The 25,087-nt window shown below is 37.6% G+C and overlaps 1 protein-coding gene across 2 annotated transcripts in view; it reads right to left on the bottom strand.

Annotated features, from left to right (window-relative positions):
- The window catches only part of MAGI2 (membrane associated guanylate kinase, WW and PDZ domain containing 2), a 1,467,795-nt gene that overhangs the window by 164,753 nt on the left and 1,277,955 nt on the right, over positions 1–25,087 (bottom strand). Inside the window, exons 11-13 of one of the 2 annotated variants that reach the window (XM_015134089.3) lie at positions 17,653–17,684; positions 11,642–11,831; positions 2,222–2,263 (exon numbers count right to left, since the gene is read on the bottom strand). In XM_015134089.3, the coding sequence (XP_014989575.2) occupies positions 2,222–2,263; positions 11,642–11,831; positions 17,653–17,684 (264 nt within the window). The remainder of the gene's footprint in view (positions 1–2,221; positions 2,264–11,641; positions 11,832–17,652; positions 17,685–25,087) is intronic. The other variant, XM_015134090.3, reaches the window with a different exon arrangement.

Here is a 25,087-nt window from a genome sequence, read left to right as displayed (position 1 = left end):
CGCCCGTCACCATGCCCGGCTAATTTTTGTATTTTTAGTAGAGACGGGGATTCACCATGTTGGCCAGGATGGTCTCGATCTGTTGACCTCGTGATCTGCCAGACTCGGCCTCCCAAAGCGCTGGGATTATAGGCATGCGCCACTGTGCCCGGCCATTTTTGTATTTTTTATTAGAGATGAGGTCTTGCTTTGCTGCCCAAGCTAGAGTGTGGTGGTGTGATCACAGCTCACTACTCAGATTCCTGGATTCAAGCCATTTTCCTGTCTTGTCTCGGTCTCCCAAGTAGCTGGGACTACAGGCACGCCACAGCGCCCAGCTAACTCTTTAAATTTTTTGTAGAGATGGAGGTCTTGCCATCTTGTCTAGGTTGGTTTTGAACTCCTCGGCTCAAGCTATTTTCCCACCCTGGCTTCCCAAATGCTGGGATTACAGGCATGAGCCACAGCACCAAGCAAGATCTATTTATTTTAAATGCAGTCATGATTTTCCAGAATATTCTGATAACTTGTGTGGACATTCAACCAACTATTTGGATTGGTTCTTTTCTTCAAAATCTGAATTGCACAGTAACATAATATACCCCAACTATATTATAACTTTTGTCTTCTAAGTAATGTATTTTTTAAAAAGGTAAACTGTTACTTTGCATATATGTCAAAGTAATCTAAACTACTGGGCCACTCTCCTTCTCCTGTTTTTAAATGAAGTACATTCAGAATCTGAGATTTTTAAGACATGTGCTTTTTTGTGACCAGTAAGCTGAGATTTAAAATTCCAAATTAAATCTTAATTTCATCTTGCAACTGTAATTACTAGGTCCCATTTTCTCTCTGGGCATAAGATAATCTTTTAAAAAAATTACAAAGATTTAACCGTCAGTATAGAGGCATAATCATGCTTTAAAATTTTTAGACCAAGCTAAACAAATACTTTAGGTGTTATTTTAGGAGAAAATACTAAATAATATCTTCCATATTTTCTACATATCCCCCCAAAAATGACATGGAAACTTACAGAATGAAATGATCTCAGGCACATATATTCTCCAAGGGGTGTTAGAACATGCTGAGATGGATAATGATCTGTCATCATGGAAACACTCTGGAGATGTGTGCTGTGAGCCCACGGCCCTGAAATAGTGCTACTATTATAAAACACTATTTTCCGCAATTGTTTGAGAATTCTGGCTTTCAATCTGTAGGTCTGATTAGCTGTTTAAAGCATTTTCATCATGAATTCTAAGAGCAAAAAAAATTAAATCTTCTTTTTCCTCCAACATTTGTACAATAATGTTAAATATTTTAACCTAAACTAAAATTGGTGTTTTCCAAATGGTTAAGTAAAAAAAAAAAAAAATTTTTCCTTTTAAGCAAACTAATTGGTTATTACTGAAAGCTCTTAAAATTAAAATATGATATTTTAGCCTAACTTAAAATCTTACTGAAATATAGTATTTTATAATTGGCATGGTTAAAAAAAATTAAGTTGATATAGATATTTACTTGATTTGAAAAGAATTTCATTCTATGTTAGCAACATTTCTAATCCATTCTTTGGAAATGTCTGAATTGTAAATCTCTTGAGACCTTCTATCTTCTTATTTGTATCTAGTCTAGTGTTATTCAATGTAAAATAAAATGTAAGCCACATAAGTAATTTAACATTTTCTAGTAGGCACATTTTAGAAAACAAAACAGATGAAATCAATTTTTATAATATATTTTGTTTAACTTAGTATATCCAAAATATTATTTCAACAGAAATCAATATAAAATAATTAATGAAATCTTTCTTTTTTGTTTGGGCACTGTCTGTGAAATCCAGTGTGGATTTTACACCTATATGACAGCATATCTAAATTTACAGTAGCCAATTTCAAGTACCCAATAGCCACATGTAGCTAGTGGCTACTGTATTACATAGCACAGACCTAGTCAGTCTGATGGCTCTCTTTGGCAGCTGTTTTTCATCCAGCCTTTTACTAGAGTATTTCATGAAAGAAATTCATGAATATGACTGTTTCCCTTTGTCTTTTGTTGGCAGGCATTTAGGCTCACCATGATGAGACTTGCTGTCTACCTTGAATACATGTTTTATGTAGGTGACTAAAGTAGCACAGTGATTATATACTAAGAAACTGATACTACTCAGAAGAATGATTTGTTACACAAAATGGAAGACGTTTTGTTCACAGAACTGTGAGTACTGAACAATACTTGCCGGAGGAATCCATTCGAAAACTGGTCCTGGGTGGCACTTGTTCTGGATGGGAAAATGGGGAATTAAAGTTGAAATTCATTTATGGCATTTTAAAATTCATCTTTACTTTCTTTTTTGTTGCTATCATAACTCCCCCAAACACAATCTTATACTTATGTTTAATAAGTTTTTTTCCTCTAAGATCCAAGTTAGTGGACAGATTTACCCTGCTTTATGTATGAGCATGTATGTAAATATGTTTCTTTTACATGCATCCAAAATAGAAAAATCTGAATTTTTTTTTAAATCAGGGTAGAATAAGATTACCATTTCTAAATATTAAGTTTTGATTCTCATTATAAGAATACTTATTTGAAAGTAAAGCCAATCTAGAACCTGAAATATATACAGAAAATATAGGTCCTTAAAAATTAGGTTATAATTTTGTGTCATAAAATGTTGAAATGAAAAGTGGAAAATCCAGTCAATAATTACACTAGTCCAAATATTTTGATATTTCCAATTATCTGGGCAGTTGAAATTATGTATAAGTAGTTGAGTTAAATTGGTTTATTTTAGTAATAGAGATCCTTTATAAGAATTATGATATAATCTATGCTACTTCTAATAGCATAAAAATTCAAAAAAGTGAGTATAAAACACCTTTAAAATGTAGGCATAGCCCACATTTAGAATTCTAGAACCTAGAACAACCTGGTTGCACACTGTGTTCTGGAAGTATTTGGAGACATGTTGCTCTCATGCATGAACATTTTTCAGGGGTAGGCAAGGCTCCAATTGACATGCTTCCTCCTACTCTACATGGTTGAGATGTGCAACTCCTTACTGTGTGTTTGAGAAATGCAGACTTTCACCATGTCTTTATCTGGGACTGCTAAACGTGAAGAAGAACATAATTAAATTGTCCCTTGATTTTCAATCTGCCTTCTAAATCCCTGGTCTTAATATCATAGTGACAGAGAGGCAAGGCACTTTTCATTTCACAGATGGTTAAGATCCAAAATGCTGAGTGACTTGCGTAAGGTATTCTATACTATCTCACAGGAAACTCTTCAAGAACCTTTTTAGAAAACAAACGTATTATATCTAAGTTTTAAACTTAATTAGAATGCATTATCCAATAAAACTCTTTCTTGTTTCATTTTAATATTATTATGAATTAATAATACACTCTTTTCTGACCATGCTATACATTTTTTTCCTAACATCTCCAGATATTCTTCCTGTTCCTTCATGGTTCTGTCAGTAGAGAATTTCCTAAACCACACAACTGGGTTTAATATGAGATGGGCAGAAGACACATGTATGCAAACCTCTGGTCAAGAAGTACTTAAGAAGCTAAAGATCTACGTTAAGATATGCTGAGTTACTTCTATCTGAGAGAATGGCAGGATATTTTTACCTCTATGATGAATTTCATGTTAAGTTTACCACATTGTTTTGCTTTTGAATCATGTCAGGAATTACAGATAAAAATTAATTAAACATTACTAAACCTCTCTAAAACATAAATTCACGTTGTAGGTAGAAGAACTGTAAAATGTTCTTGCAAGAACCGCTCCTCCCACACTTTGAGACTTCAATATGTAAACTACTTGTTGCTTGGAAGAAATTTCATATCATTATTATTATTTTGGTCTATAAAATTATATATTTATGATATATAATCATCAATCATATGTGATTATTCCTTAAGAGCATTTATAGAGGAGGCAACTTACAGTTTTGAAAGACAGAGAGTAAGAATCTAGTACAATAGAACTCCCCCATTCTGAATGTGTTAAGATGACATAATTTTATAAGACAGTTGTACCATATAAAGCACTATAAAAAAATGAGTATTTTTTCCTTAAACTTTAAAAATTAAAATAAGACCAAAGTCTGATTGCTTTCTCATTGAGCTTTGTTTCAAATAAAGAGCTAGTTGGCTCATGGAAGGCATAACAATCATTCCTCCCAGGTAAGCTGTGTTTACTTTCTGGCAGAATTGCTATTTTTTTATTTTTATTTTTTATTTATTTTTTATTTTTTATTATACTTTAAGTTCTAGGGTACATGTGCATAACGTGCAGGTTTGTTACATATGTGTACCTGTGCCATGTTGGTGTGCTGCACCCATTAACTCGTTATTTACATTAGGTATATCTCCTAATGCTATCCCTCCCCTCCCCCCACAATAGGAGATCATTTGGACACAGGAAGGGGATCATCATACACAGCATTGTTATTTTTTAAGAACCTTCATGTTTGGTGTGGCTGCTTAGGATTATGACTTGAGAAATGTCCTTTTGTCTGTATCAGGGATGGAAGACTGCTACCTTTAAAACACTTCCATTAGCTATAAAACTGACATTTTATGTTATACTCTCACGAGGACCGACTTGCCATCTAGCACTTAAACTCTGCAGCCCTGACGGTCTCACATTTATTCATGAATATACATTGGGTTAAGTTGTCAACTTGTGCAACCAACAAAATGCTTTGATATATTAAATAACTTTCAATCAAGAGCTGATTTTTAGAGTTTACTTTTTACTCCTCCCCCTGCCTTTATCCCTTAATTCCAAGATCTTTTAGTTTTAAATTACTGAATGAAATACATTTATAAGCTCTAGGATTGGATCTAATTTCTAAAATACATGGGGAAAATATGTGTCCTACCACAACTTTTATTTTACTATCTCTATATTACTTAGCTCACACCATGGTAATTTCCTGTTTCAGAAGGAACCTGTTGGAAATATAAACGCTACCACAGTTACTTAGAAAGCTATCTGAGGATACCTTTTTAAAATTAGATTTCCAAGTTAATTAAAATCTACATATTAAAATGGAAGACACAGGTTAACTGGATTTACTGATCTTCATATTAATATATTATATGCAAAGTAATGCACAATGTGATATATTAGAAACTCCAGCTAAAAGGCAAATTTTTTCACAGATCAAATCATAACATACATTATACTAAGGATAACAATAATGCTTTTCCCATGAGAAAAGGGTGCAGAAAATTAATCTCTCAGTATAATTGAGGACATTTAAAATGATAACATTATTACATCTTTTTCTATCCTTTTATTTTTCTAACGCTAGAGTCACTGGTAAAAGTGTTTTAACATTTACTTATCTTATTTTAATATTTCACTAAAGTAAGATTGTGTTCCAGAGAACATACGTGGGGGGTACTTTATCTAATGCCATTGGACATCAGCAGTGTTCGAGCAAATCAGGCCAGGGCTTGATCTAGCACAGTGTTCACATGTGAGGGTGTTCTCTGGGAAGGCACGGTGGCCTTTTATGATCACATAATAGCTGCCTGTAGCTATGGCATCCATGAATTTATTTAAACCTTTCTGAAACTTTTTCATATTTCCAGCTTGGCTCAATTGGGTATTTAATTACATAGGAAAAGGAGACTTGGAGTCAGGAAAGCTTGAGCTGAAAGATTTTCACAGGCTTCAGAGCTCTAGTTTCGAGCACCCTAGAGAGATACTACCATATGTGATGTGGCTTCCCCCATCACTTTTCATTTAGAGATTCAAGCGGTGTTCTGCGATGAATAATGCTATTACAGTACCCCATCCTTTCAAGTGGCTCTGCTGTTAGGCTGGGAGACAGTACAAACTACAACTTTTGCTCACTAATAACAAGGAAAGAACAGTAGAAAACCTGATAGTTTAGAAATACAACCACCCATTTGTGATCAGCCATGAATTACATGTGTATTACAATCCTGAACAATGAAAGAATTCAATAATCAATGAACAACAAAAGAGCAGGATAACAGCCATAGATGTGAAAAACATAACTGTCCATTTTTTATCTGCCACAAATTATAATTTCATTTCAGATACAGTACTAAAAAACAGTTTGCTTCTCTGTTATACTCTTGAACTGGCCTGTGATCACTTTTGATTGCTACCTTTGCTATGATACTCAGCGCTTATTATTCTAATTCTGAAAAGGAAAATTGATTGTGTGAGCTCTTTTGAAGACATTTCAGAGAAATTTCTGTTCTAAAGAGGTTATGCCATAAGGCACATTACACCATATGGATCTTTGACATTTTTATGATTCTACATTTGAGTGATCTCTTACCACAAAGCAGTGTGGACATGTTGTACCTCATAAACTGTTTACTTATGATAACCAAAGTTCAATGCCAAGAGAAAAAAGTTTGAACAACTTCAGTCATAATTCAACTTGGGTTTAAACCAAGAGACAGAACCCTGAGGGAAGAGTTTCTGGAAATAAGAACGTTTCTTTTCCATTCCTGGTTGCATCTGCTTATTGTTCTAGCTTTCAAGGCTGCAGTGTGGAACAGGCCCAAGAAATGTCCCCATGAGCTGAATGAGAAGACAAACCTTTAGAGTAAGACTGGCTTAAAGAAAAGTGAAGCAGCAGGACAAGGCCCTCTCTCCTATATCAACAGACCCATCAGAGTGATCAAGACTTAATTTCGTAAGATTCCAAAGTGAGCAACATTCATTTTCTTTGGGAAGCACTTTATACTGCCGTGCCTATCACAGTTCCTCTTTTCAGTACCAGTATCTAGCTGTAGTTATCTAAGTATAATCTTTCCCAGAAGAAGGAGACAGATGAGATTAACCCCCTTTCATTTCGGTGATTATCGTGATGTTGAACCTGACTTATTTTCTGTATTAAGAAAGAGGACTCCACGGCATAGCACTTAAATGTGCAAAACCTTACTACCTAATTTTTTTCTACTTCATTTGCCATGCACTAGATTTGTACATATGTCTAACTTTCTGGGTATGGAAGGAGTTTACTGGGCGTTTGGCTACCAACACAGTCACTAATAAGCCTTTACTTCAAGTTAGGGATAAAATATGTATAGGCAAACATTGTATCAGCCAAATAAATTAGCTTGAAAAAATTATTTATCTGAGTAGGTATTACGCTTTTTATTCATGGTGTGTACATTTAGATATATGCTTTTCTTGAACAGTAATGATGATTATTCCTTGAATAGATGATATAAAAAGGGAAAACTTGATAATTTATCATTCAAATGAGGACAGTCTAGGGTGGCGAAAAGTGAACTATTGATAATCATGCCAGGACAGCACAGACAGGGATTGTTCAGGAAACTTCCATGTGTAGTCACCCTAGATAGTCTTATAAGTAACGAGGCCAGTAATAGAAGGTTTCCTATCATATCAGAAATACGTGTTGGATGCAAGGATGCAGTCACACAGAGAGAAAGAAGGGAGGAGGAGATGCAGGGGAGAAAACACTAAGGGCCTTTAGAACTACTTTTCTCCAACGTTAGAAATGGCATATGTAGTTCAGCATTAGGAATGCTAGCATGCAAACCAGAACGTTCAAGTCATTCCTACTGTGACTGTAAAACAAATTCAAAGCCTTCCTTTATGAGGTTCTTGGGAAAAAGACAGAGAAAAGAGAAGTGAAAAATAGCACGGCTTGTCCCACTATGCAAAGGTATTTTCTTTTGTTTTCAATTTTTAAAATTGCAAGTAGTAGGGACATCAAGAAGTCTATTATCAACAGAGACTATTATCACACACAGAATAGTCACGTTTGTCCAAAAGTCTTTGGTAGAGAGGGAAGTTGGGGAGATTTTTGTTCTTTTCTGGGAACTGGCAGTAATGACTTAGGGTCAATGTTTAAATAATTAATATGAAGATCCAGAAGGTCCACTGATTAAAACTTTTTTAGGGACTTTTTGGGCAGAGTTATACTTTTATACATGTAAGTTTAAGCTTATATGGAATTAAGTAAGTGGGGAAAAATTCTTTTTTTTCTTTTGTTTTGCACAGAGTTCTCCAGCAAGGATTAATGAGATTTTGATAATGCAAAGGTACTTAACACATAACATTCTCTTGATTGAATATCAGTTGTCACATGGAAGTTGAGAAACTCTCAGTATGTAGTTATTTTTACTGCACAATTTCACACATTAAAATATTGATATTTTTGCTGTGTTGTGTAATGGGGCCTTGTTCAGAAATCGTTTTCCTATGTGTTTGTTTGTTTGTTTGTGTCCTCAACTTCACTGTAAGCTTCTAATGAGCAGAGGTTATTTCTCGTAACTTCTCTTGTGGAGTGCCCTGCAGAGTTCTAGACACATAGTGAGTGTTTCATATATTCTTATTGATTGATATGGAGCCTGGAGTTGCCACCTCTGGGCACTGTGCCTAATGTTCTGAAATCAGAGGCGCTGCTAGCCTGCTGGGTGGGAGAATCTTCCTTTCTCTGTCCTGCTCCATTCCCAGCTCATCTTGAGATCTCATGAAGATAGGAGGTATTTCCTATCACAGCATGTACCTGTCATGTTCTGTTTCACGTGGCTCTAGTATCCTATGATCATCTTCATTTGTTTAAAATCACAGCAATATTTTTTCAGGAACACATCTTTATTAAGATGTCCTGTGCATGCATATTAAAATGTCAGCATAATCTAATTATGAGTCAAATGAGGCACAGCAGCATTTCCATCATTTGATAAATTTCCATCATTTGTAGGGGACTGGTGACTGGAATCCAAATATTTCTTGACAGCCTTGACAGAACAAACATTCTGTAGCTCTGTACAGCTCAGGCTTGTGGGTGGAGGGGTGTCTTTTTATTTGGCGACTGCAACCCAGTTTTGAAAGTGAATGCAAAAATCTCTTTAGCTTTAGACATGGTTGTAAGGAAGGACATCATAAGATCACTATAGGCTAGGGAAAATGTCAAAGGACTCAGTTTAAACAGCTCTGGTTAGGATTTTTTTCCACACTTTCCCTCGTTGCACTGATTTTTTTCCCCCCAGGAAAAGACACAAGAATAAATAGAGCCAAACCTAAATGTTATGCATGTGATTCAAAGGAATAAGCATAGGAATGGTTCCTAATCACAAATTTTAAAATATTGATCTTTTGTTTGGGTATATACATTTTATGATCATTGCATTAAAAAAACCTATTTGAAGATGATGAGAAACAGACTGAGCTTTCCAATCATTAATTAAAATCTTTTTCTTTTAGTATTGCTTTAAACATTTACATGAGAAAATGAAACTTGGAAATGGAAATGTATAGGAGGGCAAAAGGCTGTCTTTTTTTTTTGTAAGACACTCACATATCCACAAGCAGAGTGAACGGATCAGCTATCCAGAGAGACTAGAAAAAGCGGTGCCATGCTCTCCTGGTATCTTTAATCTTCAGTGGTAGAGCTTTTCTTACCTTGATATGATTTCTATGTTTCATTGACACTCCATTTAGTGTTATGAAGAAACGTGGTAGAAAAGAGAAGGATAGGAAACGCAATGAGCTTGCCCTCTTTTGGCTTCCTGAGATTTTTGACCCTGAAAACATTACTGTGACCTTAGAAACATTAGAGAGAGCTGATGAAAGCAGGAAGGGGGTGTGATGAGGGTGGCAGCAGCAGTGGCACAGGGAGAGCACTGATGGGGGGCCCACGGGGGGCAGTGAGGTGGGGAGTCAGGATGTTTGCTGTCCCTGCAGCTGTAGAGGGAAAGGGCGATGAAGAGCTACCAGATGAGGACTGAAAAAGAAAGCTCTGGGAGGTTAAGGCGGACTGGTTACTTGGTTTGTTACAGGTGAGGAGGGGAAAGGCAATGAACAGAAGCAGCATTGCAAGGGCTGGATAAAGAAATAATTCTTTTAGAGTTGAGAGAGCGTTGTGTACAAGAAAACTGAGGGCACAACGGTATCAGACAACCATAAAGAGAAAACTAGAGATAAATACCAACATTGTTTTTGTCCTGAATCATAAAGCTTTGCATTGGCTAGGAAACTGCAAAAAGGATGGAAGTGAATGATGAAGGAGGAGACAAAAAGCAGGAGGAAGCACCTCTTAATGCTCCCTAAATGCAATCACAAAATTAAACAAGTCAAAGAGGTGAGGATGATATTTTAGTCCTATGAATTTCCAACTTCCATCTTAGAACTGTTAACTTTATCTTACTCTCTATTTGTTTACATTCATTATCTTATTTCCCCAGTTAAATGTGTGAGAGCAGGACATATTACTCATCTTTGGTATCTCCTCATAGTGCTGACAGCAAAATGGGCATTCGATCAATACTTGGTTATTGAAGCAGAGAAGGTATTAGAAACGGGGCTGAAATCTTTTTAATTTTTTTCAGTTTAATGAGCATTAATACCCTGAATTCATAATCTATTATGTAGCTAAGAATGCCTACTTTGTTCTTACTCTGCTACAGCAAAGACATGCTAATGATACCATCGAAAGATATTTCAGTTGTTCAGAAGGAAAGGAATGAAATATAGTAGCTCTGATGTAGCTTCTTTTTTAAAAAAAAGTGTATGTGGGTTTGGGGTGGTGAGATGTTTCATTTTGATATAAATGATTTCTCAATGGCTTGCTGTCCTAACTATTTTTCAACCAAAATTAGTTCTACAAAGAGTTGTAGAGGATGGGGAAAAGGTATTATGTCTGCTTTCCCCTTTACCAGCTGGGTGCATAATTCTCAGCCCCTGAGCTCATCAAAAGAGTAAGCAGATTTGAGATCCTCTGAGATCACACACAATTTAAAACTTGCTATTCATGCTTCAGATGATAAAGTTGGAAACAAGACATTGGTGGAACACTGAAGCAAAGGAAATCAGCAGACCGTAAATGGGAGCGCCAGGGACCAAACTCTTCTACGAGGCTGGGTTTCCTGCTCATTTAATACACAGATTCTTATGATACTGTGAGATTCCTGTCCTCTAACATGTAGAGATGACTTGCAAGATGGTAGAAAGAAGCACAACAATGGTGCAAGCAATATTAAAAGCCTTGTTTTCTAATGTTTATAAAGTACAACAATTTTAAAAGACCTTCAGATAAGGTGACAAGTGAACATTTTAAGACTGAATGTTCAAATGTGCCTGACTGCACTGAAGGAGAAGCAGAAAACTGTGGAGAGATGATTGGCACCTAGATCAGTACTGCATTCGGAACCAGTTGATTTCATGCTTGTGAGTTGGGAAGGCTTGGCTGACATTTTACTCAAGGTCCTAACTTCTTCAATGGCTACATTCAAGGCTCTAAGAAAAATCTATGCTTTAGGCTCAAGATCAGATTAAACAGATTTAAAAAAAAGCCAAACACTTCTTTTCTGTATTTGGTAATCTAAACAAAACCAGCAACCTCACCCCCAAACCCCAAAAAATATATTCCCGATTTTCTTCAGGAGATTAGGGGAAGAAAAGTAGGAGATAAAATGTAAGGTGAAAGATATAATAAACCTACTTTTAGAGTCAACAGGCTTTCGAAGATAATTTTAGACCAGCTGGCTCTGCTCTTGAAACACTTTTGAAACTCAGAATATAAAACCATGCCAGATCATTCAGCCTCAATATATCTCCTGGTAGGGCCTCAGCTATTATTAATGTACCCTTGTTTCATGTGGCTTTCACTTACGCCTACTTTCATAAATGGCCCTAGATTTCTCGTAGAGCTCATATGGATCAGGCTTCCGCGGGTCAAAGGCCTCGGTTGAGTCAGGAAAGGAGCTCCTGTGAAGGGCAGGTGGGAAGGGCAGGTTCTGCGGTATGGCCGGAGCAGATAAACTTGTTTGAGGACTGCCTTGATTCTCCCATCGGTCCATTATCTGAAAAGTGAGAGGACAGAGAAAATGACTGACAAATTCTCCCTGGCTCTTTCTCTTGTCACCTTTAGGTTAACCATTTTTCCTTGTGGACTTTTCTTCCAGGGAACGGGTAAAACTTTGGTATAAATTCCTTGAAAGAAAAGATTTTATGTCTATGTAAGACAACATCATAAACTGTTATAAATGCAAGCGGTGCCTGACTTTTGAATGCAAACTTATATATAACTTATATAACCTTGTCAACAGTGAGCCGGTAATCTTTGGCAAACCACTTAATTTCTCTATTTTTTTTCCCCCATAGGATAAAGATAATGTGTCTCAAGACAAATCATGTGTAAGTGCTTAGAAATGTACGGTATTAGTTGTTTCTTTTCTAAGATGGTTTCAACATATTACATCACTTTCACTGGAGCAGAAGATGTAGTCATCTACTTATACTCATTTGACACCTATGCATATCGCAAAAACCTCCTACGCTTGAGCATTCAGTTGCTTTCCTCTCAGTTTAGACATAATTATGCAACCATCTAGGATTCAGGGATTGTTCAAAGTCTCCTAGGATGCCTCATTTATTGCGGATCTGGTAGTTCCTCCCCCAGAATTTTGCTACAGATGTTGCTACTTCCATAATTTCTTAAAGACCTGCAGAGTACTTCCCAGTTTATCATGTTCTTTGACATACATGATCTTCTTGGATCCTCACCATAGCACCATGAGATAGAGAAGGCAGAGATTAATACCATTTATTATTATTATTTTTTTTATCAAGGAGGAAGACAGGCTCCCTGAGATCACCTATTGGCACTGCCAGCTTCATCTTCATTTATCAACTGATGCCTCATTCAAACTCAGTTTTTCTTTCCTGCTTTGAATAAACCGGCAGTGTATGTAAGATTTAGATTAGTTTGCCCTCCTGTTGAAACTCTGCCCTGAGTACGCATGGTCCTCAGGACAAAGGCCAAACTTCCGAGAGGGGCGTGGCGGGCTCCTCTTGACCCTGGGTTTGCTCACCTTCCCCATATTGGCTGATGGGCTGGCTTCTCATTCCCGAGGACCCACCTGGTTCTCTTCTGCTTCTGAAACTTTGCATACTTCATTTCTCTTTCTGCATGTATTTTCCACTCTTCCATCCCCTCTCTCATTTCTCCTGGCTACTAGATTCAGAGGAGGTATCTCCTTTCCTAGAAGGCTCTTGCTGACCGCCCTGTCCCTCCTACCCCTCACACCACTTCAGCACATCCAACTGTGATTACCATGAGTCTACTCAGCCATGTCTCAAACAGATCAGGCTGGGACTGGGGCTGCATCTTTCTACTTGTTGTATTACCAATGCATAGTTAGTACTCAGAAAATGTTCATTTAGTGAATGAATAAAATATGCCCACTTAAAAAACAAAACAACAGTTTTGATATACATTACATTGAACTTGGCAGGATTGTAACTTTCTGTCCCCTATGGCACTGTCCTGCTTTAGTTTTCACACCAGCTATATTTTTGTCAGGGCTCCGATTCCAGCTCTGGTCTGTTTATTATCAATATTTTCAAGCTGGAAAGGATGTGAGGTGCCATATACTCCAGTGTTTTTTAAACTGTGCACCTGTATAACACCAGAGACACCTGGGGCCTGCCCTGCACACCTGGGACTGGGACTGTGGCAGGGGTTCATGTTGAGCCAACAAACTGGAAAAGAAACGGGTCACTGACCCTTCCTTCAATAAGATTGGCTTCATTTTAATTTGTTTTCTATGTGGGCTACTGCCCAAGATTTCATCTGAACAAAGTTTCTATAACTGTCAAGGATGGAAAACCCCTAGTCTAGTTCAATTTCCTCCTATGAAACATAATCTCTAGAAGCATAGAGAGGGTAAGTGGCTTGTCTGAGGCCCAACAGTTGCCAGTGGCAAATCCTGGGTCAGAACCACCCTATAACTCTAACAGAATTACTCGTTTACATAATATCACACTGGGGGGAATAACTGGTAAATATGGTTTGAGTTTTAGTGAATTTTGTGAATTTTCTGCTCAGCAGGCCTTGTGCTCCCATTTGTAAAAATCTTTATGTACTTCATACTTCATCTGATAGCAAAATTCATACAGAAAGCTATTCTGGGTTTCCTTGGTCATCCATTCCGGGTGACCTTGCCATGATGTGGAAGGCCACATTTGTGGGTAAAGGCATATCCTTGGTAATTTTTCACTTTAGCTGACGGTAGGCACCAGGTGGATGCATTCTAGCTGTGACTTCATCCCTTCTGTTTTCAAATATAAGATACTCAATACTAAAAAGTAAATAAATTAGAAATATGGTCTGGGGAGCTGTAGTATCTCCCATTTGTCATCATAGGGCTTCAGCAAATGTCTATTTCTTTCTCCCATATTCCATTGAGGGTTACTTCATACCCACATGTGTCTTGCTGGTAGATGTATTCTTCATGTACAGTCATTCGACATGCTTCATATGAAATATTGGTGTTTCTAAAAAACAATCTTAAAACTACAGAACAAGTAATGCTTTGGGCACTGTTTGGGAAGGCTGCCATGGCAGATTGACAAATTCTACAATTTCTGTAGCACAGAGATTGGGGAATTAGTCAAGAGTCCAGTTCATGCTTAGCAAAGCATTCACAATTTCCTACTGTGACATTCATTAACCCTTGAGTCACTCTGTCAGGGTTTCCCAAAAGGCTGTAAAGCAGAAAATCACTGCACCCAAGAAAAAGCAGACATACTATTCTGTTCCCCATCACCTCCTGCCCTGCTCCCTCCTAAATGGAGTTACCTGGTGACTCCTACCCAGAAGACCATGGGGCAAACCACCTGCCCCAGGGTCAGAGGTCACCCCCTTAGCTGGGGCTGGTATGCTGACCCGACTACACCTTCTGAGGGGTGGATTCCGTTGACTCTTCCCTACTTCCTTAGACACTTTGGTCTCTGGACTTTTGCTTTCTACCTGGGATACTCACTCTGTGCTCCTTTCTACCTTCATGAACCCCCTGCGTTCTGATCCTGTGCCCTTACTGAGGTAGATGGGCCTTACTTGGTCCACCTAGCATCTTCTTGGCCTTTCTCTGTTTAGAGTTTTTGTTACCTGCCAGGTGTTTATTTCTCAACAAGCTTCTTTTTGGGCCACTCTTGTCCAGTCCCAGTGGTGTCCACACCCAGGCCAATGTTTATAAACATCTCACTAGAATAAGCACAAATGGAAATAAAGTTGTTTTCTGTAGCTGAGAGAAGTCTGTATCTCTGCTGGCCTTGGTGAATGAATGGATGTCTGTGAAACTTTATGAAAGGACAGCCACTGAAATATCAGTGAGCAGCCTGGACATACAGTCCACACCCAGGCATCAAATAGTAAAGAGATTATGAATGAGGCAGGCCCCTCTCCCCTACTCCCATGAAATGCTCTGCTCAGAAACTGTTTTCTTACTGTAGAAAGTGGAGTAGTTTAAATCCTCCCCCTCACTATTTTGGGCAAGGTTGGAAGATGATGGCATTTGTCTTGATTCTGTATCTGTAGAATGCACTTGATCCTTTCCAGATGGAAAGAATGAGAACTCACTACTTTAGCATATTACTTGTTCAACAGGAAGTGACTATCTTGACATGGAATAGCATGAGATGTGGATCAGTAAGACAGAAAAGAGTCAGGGAGTCACACAGGACTAGGAGGAAGCTAGATCTCACCCCATATAACATTTCCTTATTCTGATCCAAGATATCATCAATCCTCTACCTAGCATCTTCCTGGCCTTCACCTATTTAGAGTTTATGTTACCGGCCACATGATTATTTCTCAACAAGCTTCTTATTGGGCCTCTCTTGTCCAGTCCCAAAGTGTCCATGCCCAGGAAAGTGGGACTGGATAAGAGAAGGCCAAAAGGGCCACACTCAGAGGACAATGTGTATAAGCCCACATACTGTGGTATATTGTTACATACTTGTTTTGATTAATAGTTCAGTCAACTATGTTCATTTCATAGAGCATCCTTAAGTGACTTGGTAAAGGCTCATGAATGGAGGGTCTGCTTCCTGTGGTGATAATAGTTCATGTTTTCAAGCTCAGCATGTAGAGGCAACATGTTTTAAGCACCTTACATAGATTAGCTCATAGAATTCCTCACAATGACCAAGTGAGACGGTGTTATTATCTCCACTTTACAGATATAGAACTTGAGACTCTGATAGCTTACATAGCTAGCTCAAGTCATCTAGTTAGGGAAAGAAGCAAAACTTGAGTCCAGGCAGAATGCCTTTAGTGCCAGCACCCTAAACAAGTGTATTAATGCCACACTTCCTCTCATTATAGTCCTCGAGTTTCCGGTAGATACATGGAAGACATTAAATCTATAGCCTTCTACCTTCCTTTGTCTATGCCCTGGAAGTCCAAGCCTTAGCTTTTGTAGAAATACATGGATTCAGGACTAATTGTACATTGAGTTCTATAAAACATTTTTTGGAATTATTGACTATGAATGTAATTACAATAATGACAGCAAATGCTGCAATTATACCAAATGACATAATTTGGTATAAATGTGGGACGTATAAGGAAATCACTAGATTGCATAATTGTAGCACCATGATGAGGTCACAAGGTTCCTTGTTAAATTAGATAAAGATGTGTATAACCACAGAGTACAGATTTAAGTTTGGTGGTGAAAGGAAGAAATTATTTAGACATCGGTTAAGATAAACCAAATTTCATTTTGAACATTTATAAGTATCTCTTTTCAAAATCACATGCATCCTTAAGTGATTTGCTAAGCTTAAATAGGACTGGTTTTCCCATCTAATGTTCTTTGTGGACCAGAGGAGTCAAATCCTAAATGAGGTCCTGCTCAGGAAGAGTCTTCTGCTTTGCTGCAGCCTCTTCCGGTCATGGGTTTCACATATTGCAGTTAGGGTAGAGTATTCTAACACATAAAATGGGATCCCAGAAAACCAGTCCCAGCTCTTGGGACTTGGGCAATTAATCGTTTCAATCTATCAGCAAGTAAAGACCATCTCTAATTGCTAAGCCAACTTGGCTAGCCTAGCTCTGCAAAAAGATTGTTAAAACCCACCAGCTTCCTATATTGGCACAGACATTTTACCATGTTTCATAGGGAAGTAGGCCTAGAGTGGTCAGATGATGGTAGAGATCTCCAGTATCTGAAGAAGACTCAGAAGCACCATTCTGAGTGATTGTCAGGTGTGGCAGAATATATACACAGTTTACAGAGCTTAAATATATGTGTGTACGTATATATACACACATATATGTACACACAAAGACATATACACACACATTATATGTATATATACACATACATATTTTATATATACACATATATACAAAGCTAACATAGATACACATGACACACACACATATGTAGCTCTGTAGACGTTAAAATGTAAATGTAAATATATACAGAGTTAAATTTTTTGTGGACTACATTTAATTTGCAGGTCAAGACTTCTGGACCTATAGTTTATATTATTTCTAAAAATTCCATGTTATGAAGACTACATAGTATTGCGGACAGGAGAAAAACAAAAGGTTTCTAAAGTAGTTTCATTACATTAGGCTGCATAGTGTTAATGTTCATTTTGCAAGTATATATTTTAAAAGGGCAGAATTGTTTTTATAGGAAGGTCAGATGAGTGACTCTTGTACTTGTGGGACAGACACAAGACAAAGGGATACAGAGGATTTATTTTTTTGACATCACAGACTTCTAGAGTTGAAAGAGATTTTGAGGTCACCAAATTCAACTTTTATTTAATGAAATTGCAATAGTAAGTAGAAATAAAGAAAGAAGCATAATAATTCCAACTTACAGGCTTTGGAGTTTTCCATGGAGAAAAGAAACCTGTAATAAAGAAAACAATATTTGAACTTTGAAAATATTGCCCACTGCCACTTACGGGTGGCATGATATTAAGATAATTGTAATTGATTTTAAATTACTTAATAGCCAACAATAACAATAACAAACTTCTGCCTGACTGTATCATTTTCTTCAAGGAGCTCAAAATCAAATAATTTCATTGGAATTGTATGAATGATTCTAAGAACATTCCTTATTGGGCAGCTGAAGATACTAAGGCACAGAGAAGGCAAGTGAACATGTATCAAATGGTCAGAGCTTGACAAGGTTCAAAACTCAGTCACCCTTAGGGATTTCTATTGCACAGCCTTAGTGGGGGAGAGAGAGAGGATATTGACATACATTTTGATTTCAAAGGTAAATATCTTCGCTTAGTATAAGAAATGATTGTTTTATTTACCTGCTTTATGTGGTTAAAAATCAATTAATAAGCTTTCATTATTCCTAAATTTAAAAATAATGTATATACCTACATTATGAATTGGGTTCCACTATAAATTTTTGTGAGTGTTTCTCCACTGAGATGGGGCAGATTTCTATCTTTGTGCCCCAGTACTAGCAAATATTTTGTGTGAAGAGCTCAAAATGTTTGTTAATTGAATGAACCATGTATCATGGAAGCCTTTTTTACCCAATGTATTGATCTCTTTCTATTATCACAAAATATAATGATTTGAGTGACCCTGTTGTGATTCAAATGATTAAGATAATTAAAAGTAAATGATAGATTAATTCCCTTTTTAAAAATTATGATTTTAGCATATGAAATCAATTTTTTTAAGGTGATAAAAACAAGCTTAAAATAGAGGGAGAGGGCACTGCCACATGCTGGTCCTAACAATCCAAAACTTAATCGAGCACATAGAACAAAATCATATCTTTTCATGTATCTTCCTTCTTTCAACAATTTTCACTTAAGTTAATATCAGGTAGTTTCTGATAAAATCCCTAATAAAAATGAATATTGAAAACATGCCACATACTATGTTTTCATCTTTAAACAGACTTGTTCAAAATGGGCATAGTTGACAACTATTCCTCTTTCCGTTTGTAGGAAATATCTGTAGAAATCGGGATACATAGTTATTTACACACATTAAGGAATCCAACTCAGCATGGCAAAAATAGTAATTGTACCATAATGCATTGTTGTGAATAAGTGATGATTAATTTTATGAAAAGAGTTAAACTGAGCTGGGTGCAGTGGCTCACGCCTGTAATTACAGCACTTTGGGAGGCCAAGGCAGGCGGATCACCCGAGGTCAGGAGTTTGAGACCAGCCTGGCCAACATGGTGAAACCCTGTCTCTGCTAAAAATAAAAAAATTAGCCCGGCGTGGAGGCATGCACCTGTAATCCCAGCTACTTGGGAGGCTGAGGCAGGAGAATTGCTGGAATTCAGGAGGCGGAGGTTGCAGTCAGCCAAGATCCTACCACTGCACTCTCCAGCCTGGGCAACAGAGTGAGACTCTGTCTCAAAAAAAAAAAAAAAAAAAAGTTAAACTATATAATCCATCATGTTTCTAAGCTTTCCTTAGAACCTAGAGTTAAGTTTAATGTTTAGGGGTAATAACCATCTTACCCAAGAAGCTTGGTAAAATTAGCTCTCTTTCTGTCTTACATATGCTGTTCACTATTTCTCTTTCCAATTAATAAAAAAACTATGTTCACTGTATGGTTTATAAGGATTTAATTGCATCCTTTTTGGAAAGAGTTGACAGTAAAAATTACAGATAAATAAATACATTTATCTCCTTGACTCATTCTGTAAAATACCAATGAAAACAATTCGACCATGGGTTTAAAAGTGAAACAAATTTTAACCTATTGGCTGATTGACCATTGTCTTCAGTGAAGTATAAAATTTGTTTGCTGTTTTATGGAATTGCCAGCAATAGTACTTTTGAGAAAAGACGTCGTTTATATATTTTCACAACGTCAAAATATTCAATTATTTCCTGTACTTTCTTTGTGTCGTCACCTTCTTCCTGCAATGCCCAAACAGCCTTTGAGTATTTGCTATTTCACATTTGACAGGTGCTGGGATTCTTAGACTTTGATACAGAGGTATTGAAAATAGTTCCTCTTAATGGTGCTCTCATCTCCACATGAGACGTTATCTTAAAAGATGATTTTCCCTCCTATAGAAAATGTATAATCATCTACCCTCTCAGGAGTTATGGCGTCAGAACTAAAATGGTGTAAGCAGGAGCCTGGCGGAGAAGAGACAAGGAGAGAGGGTGTTTAATTTGACTGCCCTTCATCATGGGTACTTGGGCTCCTCATTCTTCTAAGGCTGATTCATTCAGTCTGACCTCAGACCATTGGTGCAACCCAGGGCTCCTTTACTGCTCATGTGATGGCAGTTTCTGGAATATTTCTAATGCTGAGTTGTACTGCAGAAGCTTCAGTCTCTGAAGCAATAGTAGCCCTTTCTGAATCATTGTTAAAAAGAAGTTGCTTGCTGCAGAGTAAGGAATTTCATGTGGTAAGAGAGAGCATCAGAATAATTTCCTAAAAAAAAAAGCTATTTTTGTTTATTTGTCAAATTATTAATCATGCTACAAACATTTAAATTAAGATGAATGAAAAACATTTATTTTGGATATACTCAATTTGGTCCTGATGAAGAGAGAAGGTCAAATTTTCTATGTGATTAAACTCCAACTTTCTGCTCAACTTCATGGGAAGTTGTGGGTCAAACTGCTATAAATGTCTTGTATGTTTTTGTGGGGATGGCCCCTCTAGGAAATCTAATCTATTTCAATTAAAATTAAAAAGCACTAAAGGCCGGGTGCGGTGGCTCACGCCTGTAATCCCAGCACTTTGGGAGGCCGAGATGGGCGGATCACGAGGTCAGGAGATTGAGACCATCCTGGCTAACACGGTGAAACCCTGTCTCTACTAAAAATATATTAAAAAAAAAATGAGCCGGGCACGGTGGCGAGTGCCTGTAGTCCCAGCTACACGGGAGGCTGAGGCAGGAGAATGGTGTGAACCCAGGAAGCGGAGCTTGCAGTGAGTGGAGATCGCGCCACTGCACTCCAGCCTGGGTGACAGAGCAAGACTCCGTCTCAAAAAAAAAAAAAAACACTAAAAACCAAATCAAAACTTTCAAATCCTTGAAGAGACATGCTGGTTATTATATTGAGCTTATTTCTGAAATTATTCTGGTAGGGCGTAGATCACAAAAGCAAGATAAGACTTCTGTGATCTAGGAAGTTTTGCATATACGTGTATTGTGTGTTGAATCTCCACACTATGTGAATGGAATAATCTCTATTGGGCATGATTATTTAAAAACTACTTGCTAAATTTTGCCTTTGCTGTTTGCCTCACAGATCATAGGGACACTATTCCTCTCATCCCCCAGAAACTACTATACCTCACTTGGCGTCCTAGCCTTTCTCAAGTCTAAGCATTTTTCTAGGCTTGGTTCATCTGAGAATATTAATTTTGGGGTACCTCATCATCCATCTTCATAGAAAAACAGGAACAGAGATACAGACAACCTTTTCTTCAGCCTTTCTGAGTTGAGGTAGTCCATTACAAAACCAAGTTTATAGAAAAAGAGCCGTATTCTTTAAAATAGTAGTAATAGTAATAGTTTGTTTTAGTTTCTGGCCTTTATTTCCCCTACTTCTATAGAAAGCTGTATATTAGAATTCTCTGGTAGGATTAAAATTTTTTTTATAATGACCTGACTCATGTTTTTCATACTGATCATTTATTGACTTTTATCCTGAGCCACTTGTGTGTTTGAGTGTGCATTTGTGTATGTACAAATGCAAATGTATTTATTTGAGCTTCAGTCTTATGACAAAAGCAAAAGAGCTCAAGATACAGTTATAAGTTATATGAAATATGGATAAGAACATAAAACAAAAAAGAGAATAAATGGAAAAATTTAGATGTAGCTAATATCGAAACTAGATGCGATGCATTTTTAAAATTTATTTTTTAAATAGATGCATTTTAATATAAAACACAAAACTGAATTACACCTGTAAAATCTGTCTTCTTTGGAACCAGAAATAAAACTAGAATATATTTGTAACTCTGCATCTAAGAGCACAGTGAGATGGGCAGAGAAACAGATACACATTGCAGATTGTTTAGGCAGGAAATCCTGGTACTTGAAAATGACAGAAGAAAAAAGACAACACTGATTTCATTATTGAAATGTAAATTTAATCTACATGTCAACTAGATACAATTTTTTTTCTTGAGACAGGGTTCCACTTGGTCACCCCAGGCTGAAGTGCAGTCGTGTGATCTTAGCCCACTGCAACCTCTGCCTCCCAGGCTAAAGCGACCCTCCCACCTCAGCCTCCCAAGTAGCTGGGACCAAGGCACCTGCCACCATGCCCCGCTAATTTTTGTATTTTTAGTAGAGATGGCATTTCCCATGATGATGAGGCTGGTCTCAAACTCCTGGCCTAAAGTGATCTGCCCACCTCAGCCTCCCAAAGTGCTGGGATTACAGATGTGAGCCACTGCACCTGGCCCTATGTTGTGGGAAGTCAGAGACCCCGAACGGAGGGACTGGCTGGAGCTGCAGCAGAGAAATTGGCTAATCACATTAATGATTTAAGACAGTCTGTTATTTGGCTTGGGGATTGGCTTATGAATCTCGAACATTGCATGCAAATGCAGTGCAATTGGAATACTTCTGATTTCTGTATCACACCATATTCCTACAATGAGACTGATCATTCATGGGAAATGGTCAAAGGACACCTTCTGGGTAGGAAAGATAATTTATCCTTGGACAAAACCAAACTAAAGAAACAAATTTTTGAAGCCTCTCAAGCTCATTTATCCATTGTTCCTGGACCTGAGGCATTAGATCAGGTGGCAGAAAGTCTTTCTGGACTAAACCCCACAACTTGGATTAAGTCTACTGGGGGCTCCACTATGGTAAATTTTGGAATTATGTTTCTCTGTTTAATTGACTTGTTTTTAGTGTGCCAGAGCAGCCAAAGTATCCTGAATCAAAATCGAGAGAACGAACAAGCCTTCGTCGCCATGGCACATTTATATAAAAAGAAAGGGAGAGATGTTGCGGGAAGTCAGGGACCCCAAATGGAGGGACTGGCTGGAGCCATGGCAGAGGAACATAAATTGTGAAGATTTCATGGACATTTATCAGTTCCCCAAATTAATACTTTTATAATTTCTTATGCCTATCTTTACTGTAATCTCTAAACATAAACTGTGAAGATGTCACGGACATTTATCGGTTCCCCAAATTAATAGTTTTATAATTTCTTATGCCTGTCTTTAATCTCTTAATCCTGTTATCTTTGTAAGCTGAGATTGTATGTCACCTCAGGACCACTATTCTACAAATTGATAGTAAACGTGTGTTTGCACAATATGAAATCAGTGCACCTTGAAAACGAACAGAATAACAGCGATTTTAGGGAACAAGGGAAGACAACCAAATGTCTGACTGCCTGCAGGGTCAGGCAGAATACAGCTATATTTTTCTTCTTGCAGAGAGCCTATAAACGGATGTGCAATTAGGAGAGATATCACTGAATTCTTTTCCCAGCAAGGAATATTAATAATTAATACCCTGGGGAAGGAATGTATTCCTGGGGGGAGGTCTATAAACGGCCGCTCTGGGAGTGTCTGTCTTATGCGGTTGAGATAAGGACTGAAATACGCCCTGGTCTCCTGCAGTTACTCTCAGGCTCTCTAGGGTGGGGAAAAACCCCACCCTGGTGAAATTAAGGTCAGACCGTTTCTCTGCTCTTGAACCCTGTTTTCTGTTGTTTAAGATGTTTATCAAGATAATACATGCACAGCTAAACATAGACCTTAATCAGTAATTCTAATTTTGCCCTTTGCCTTGTGATCTTTATTGGCCTCAGAAGCATGTGATCTTTGTGACCTCCTCCCTGTTCATACATCCCCTCCCCTTTTGAAGTCCTTAATAAAAACTTAGTAGTTTTGTGGCTCAGGTGGGACATCACAGACCTACCAAAATGTGATGTCACCCCCGGAGGCCCAGCTGTAAAATTCCTCTTTGTACTCTTTCTCTTTATTTCTCAGACTGGCCAATACTTAGGGAAAATAGAAAAAATCTACGCTGAAATATTGGGTGCAGGTTCCCCCGATAGCCCTAAATACAATTTTTAATGAACTGCAGAAATATGGTTGCCAGATAAAATATATACCCAGTCAAATTCGAATTTCAGAGAAAACAATGAATAATTTTTGGGGTATAAGTATGTTCCATATATAGCATGAGACATATACTACATGGGACATACTGTTATTAAAAATTATTTGATACTTCTGGAACCTATTCATACTAAAAATTACTCATTGTTTATCTGAAATTCAATTTAATTAGGAATTTTATACTTTTATTTGCTAAATCTGGTCATCCTATATAGGGAACAATTTATATATGTCCCTGGTAACCATTTTAAAATAAAAACACAATAGTAACATCTACTGTAGGTAATATTTATTTCATTTGAAAAAAAAACCCTGAAAATATTTACTATTTTCTTTATTGTCAGGAATCTTGATTTTGAGAAACCTTAGAACATTGCATTTGCTATACAGATCATTGCATTGTGCTGACTGCCTTCTCATTGGGATCCTGGACTGAGGTCACCTCATGCGATACAGGATGCCGTGGCCAATGCTAGTGCCACAAAAGGCCATTTTCAAATTGCTTAATGCAAATTACAGAGTGGCTCTTTTCAGAACTTACTTCTCCTGACACATGATAACCAAAATGAAAGAACATCAATGTCTTTACAGCAGATCTGAAGTGGAGATCTCCTATCTGGGTGTGCATTTGTGTGGTAAGAGTTTTATTATTATTTATTTTCACAGGGCAAAAAGATGATGAACTTTCTTAAAATCATCCCAATTCAAATAAGAGTTCAAAATACAATGAAGAGCAACTGTAAATCATCATGATATTGTCAATTTGGAATAACGCCAAGACAACTTTTCTTTTTCCTTTTTTTTTTTTTTGAGATGGAGTCTCACTCTGTCGCCCAGGCTGGAGTGCAGAGGTGTGATCTCGGGTCACTGCAAACTCCGCCTCCTGAGTTCCAGCAATTCTCCTGCCTCAGCCTCCCAAGTAGCTGGGACTACAGGTGCACATCACCATGCCCAGCTAATTTTTGTACTTTTCAGTAGAGACGGGGGTTTCACCATATTGACCAGCCTGGTCTCGAACTCCTGATCTCATGATCCACCTGACTCGGCCTCCCAAAGTGCTGGGATTACAGGTGTGAGCCACCGTGCCTGGCCACCAAGACAACTTTTCAAGATTTTCAGGAATTTTCCCAAACAGAACTAAGCCTTTCAACATCCCTCTGCATTCCAGTTGACATACTGAACTCCCATTTGCAG

Source organism: Macaca mulatta, chromosome 3, assembly GCF_049350105.2.
Source record: "Macaca mulatta isolate MMU2019108-1 chromosome 3, T2T-MMU8v2.0, whole genome shotgun sequence".
NCBI classification, from domain to species: Eukaryota; Metazoa; Chordata; class Mammalia; order Primates; family Cercopithecidae; genus Macaca; species Macaca mulatta.
Note: the sequence above shows the minus strand (reverse complement) of the source record. Positions and strands in the feature narration are given on the sequence as shown.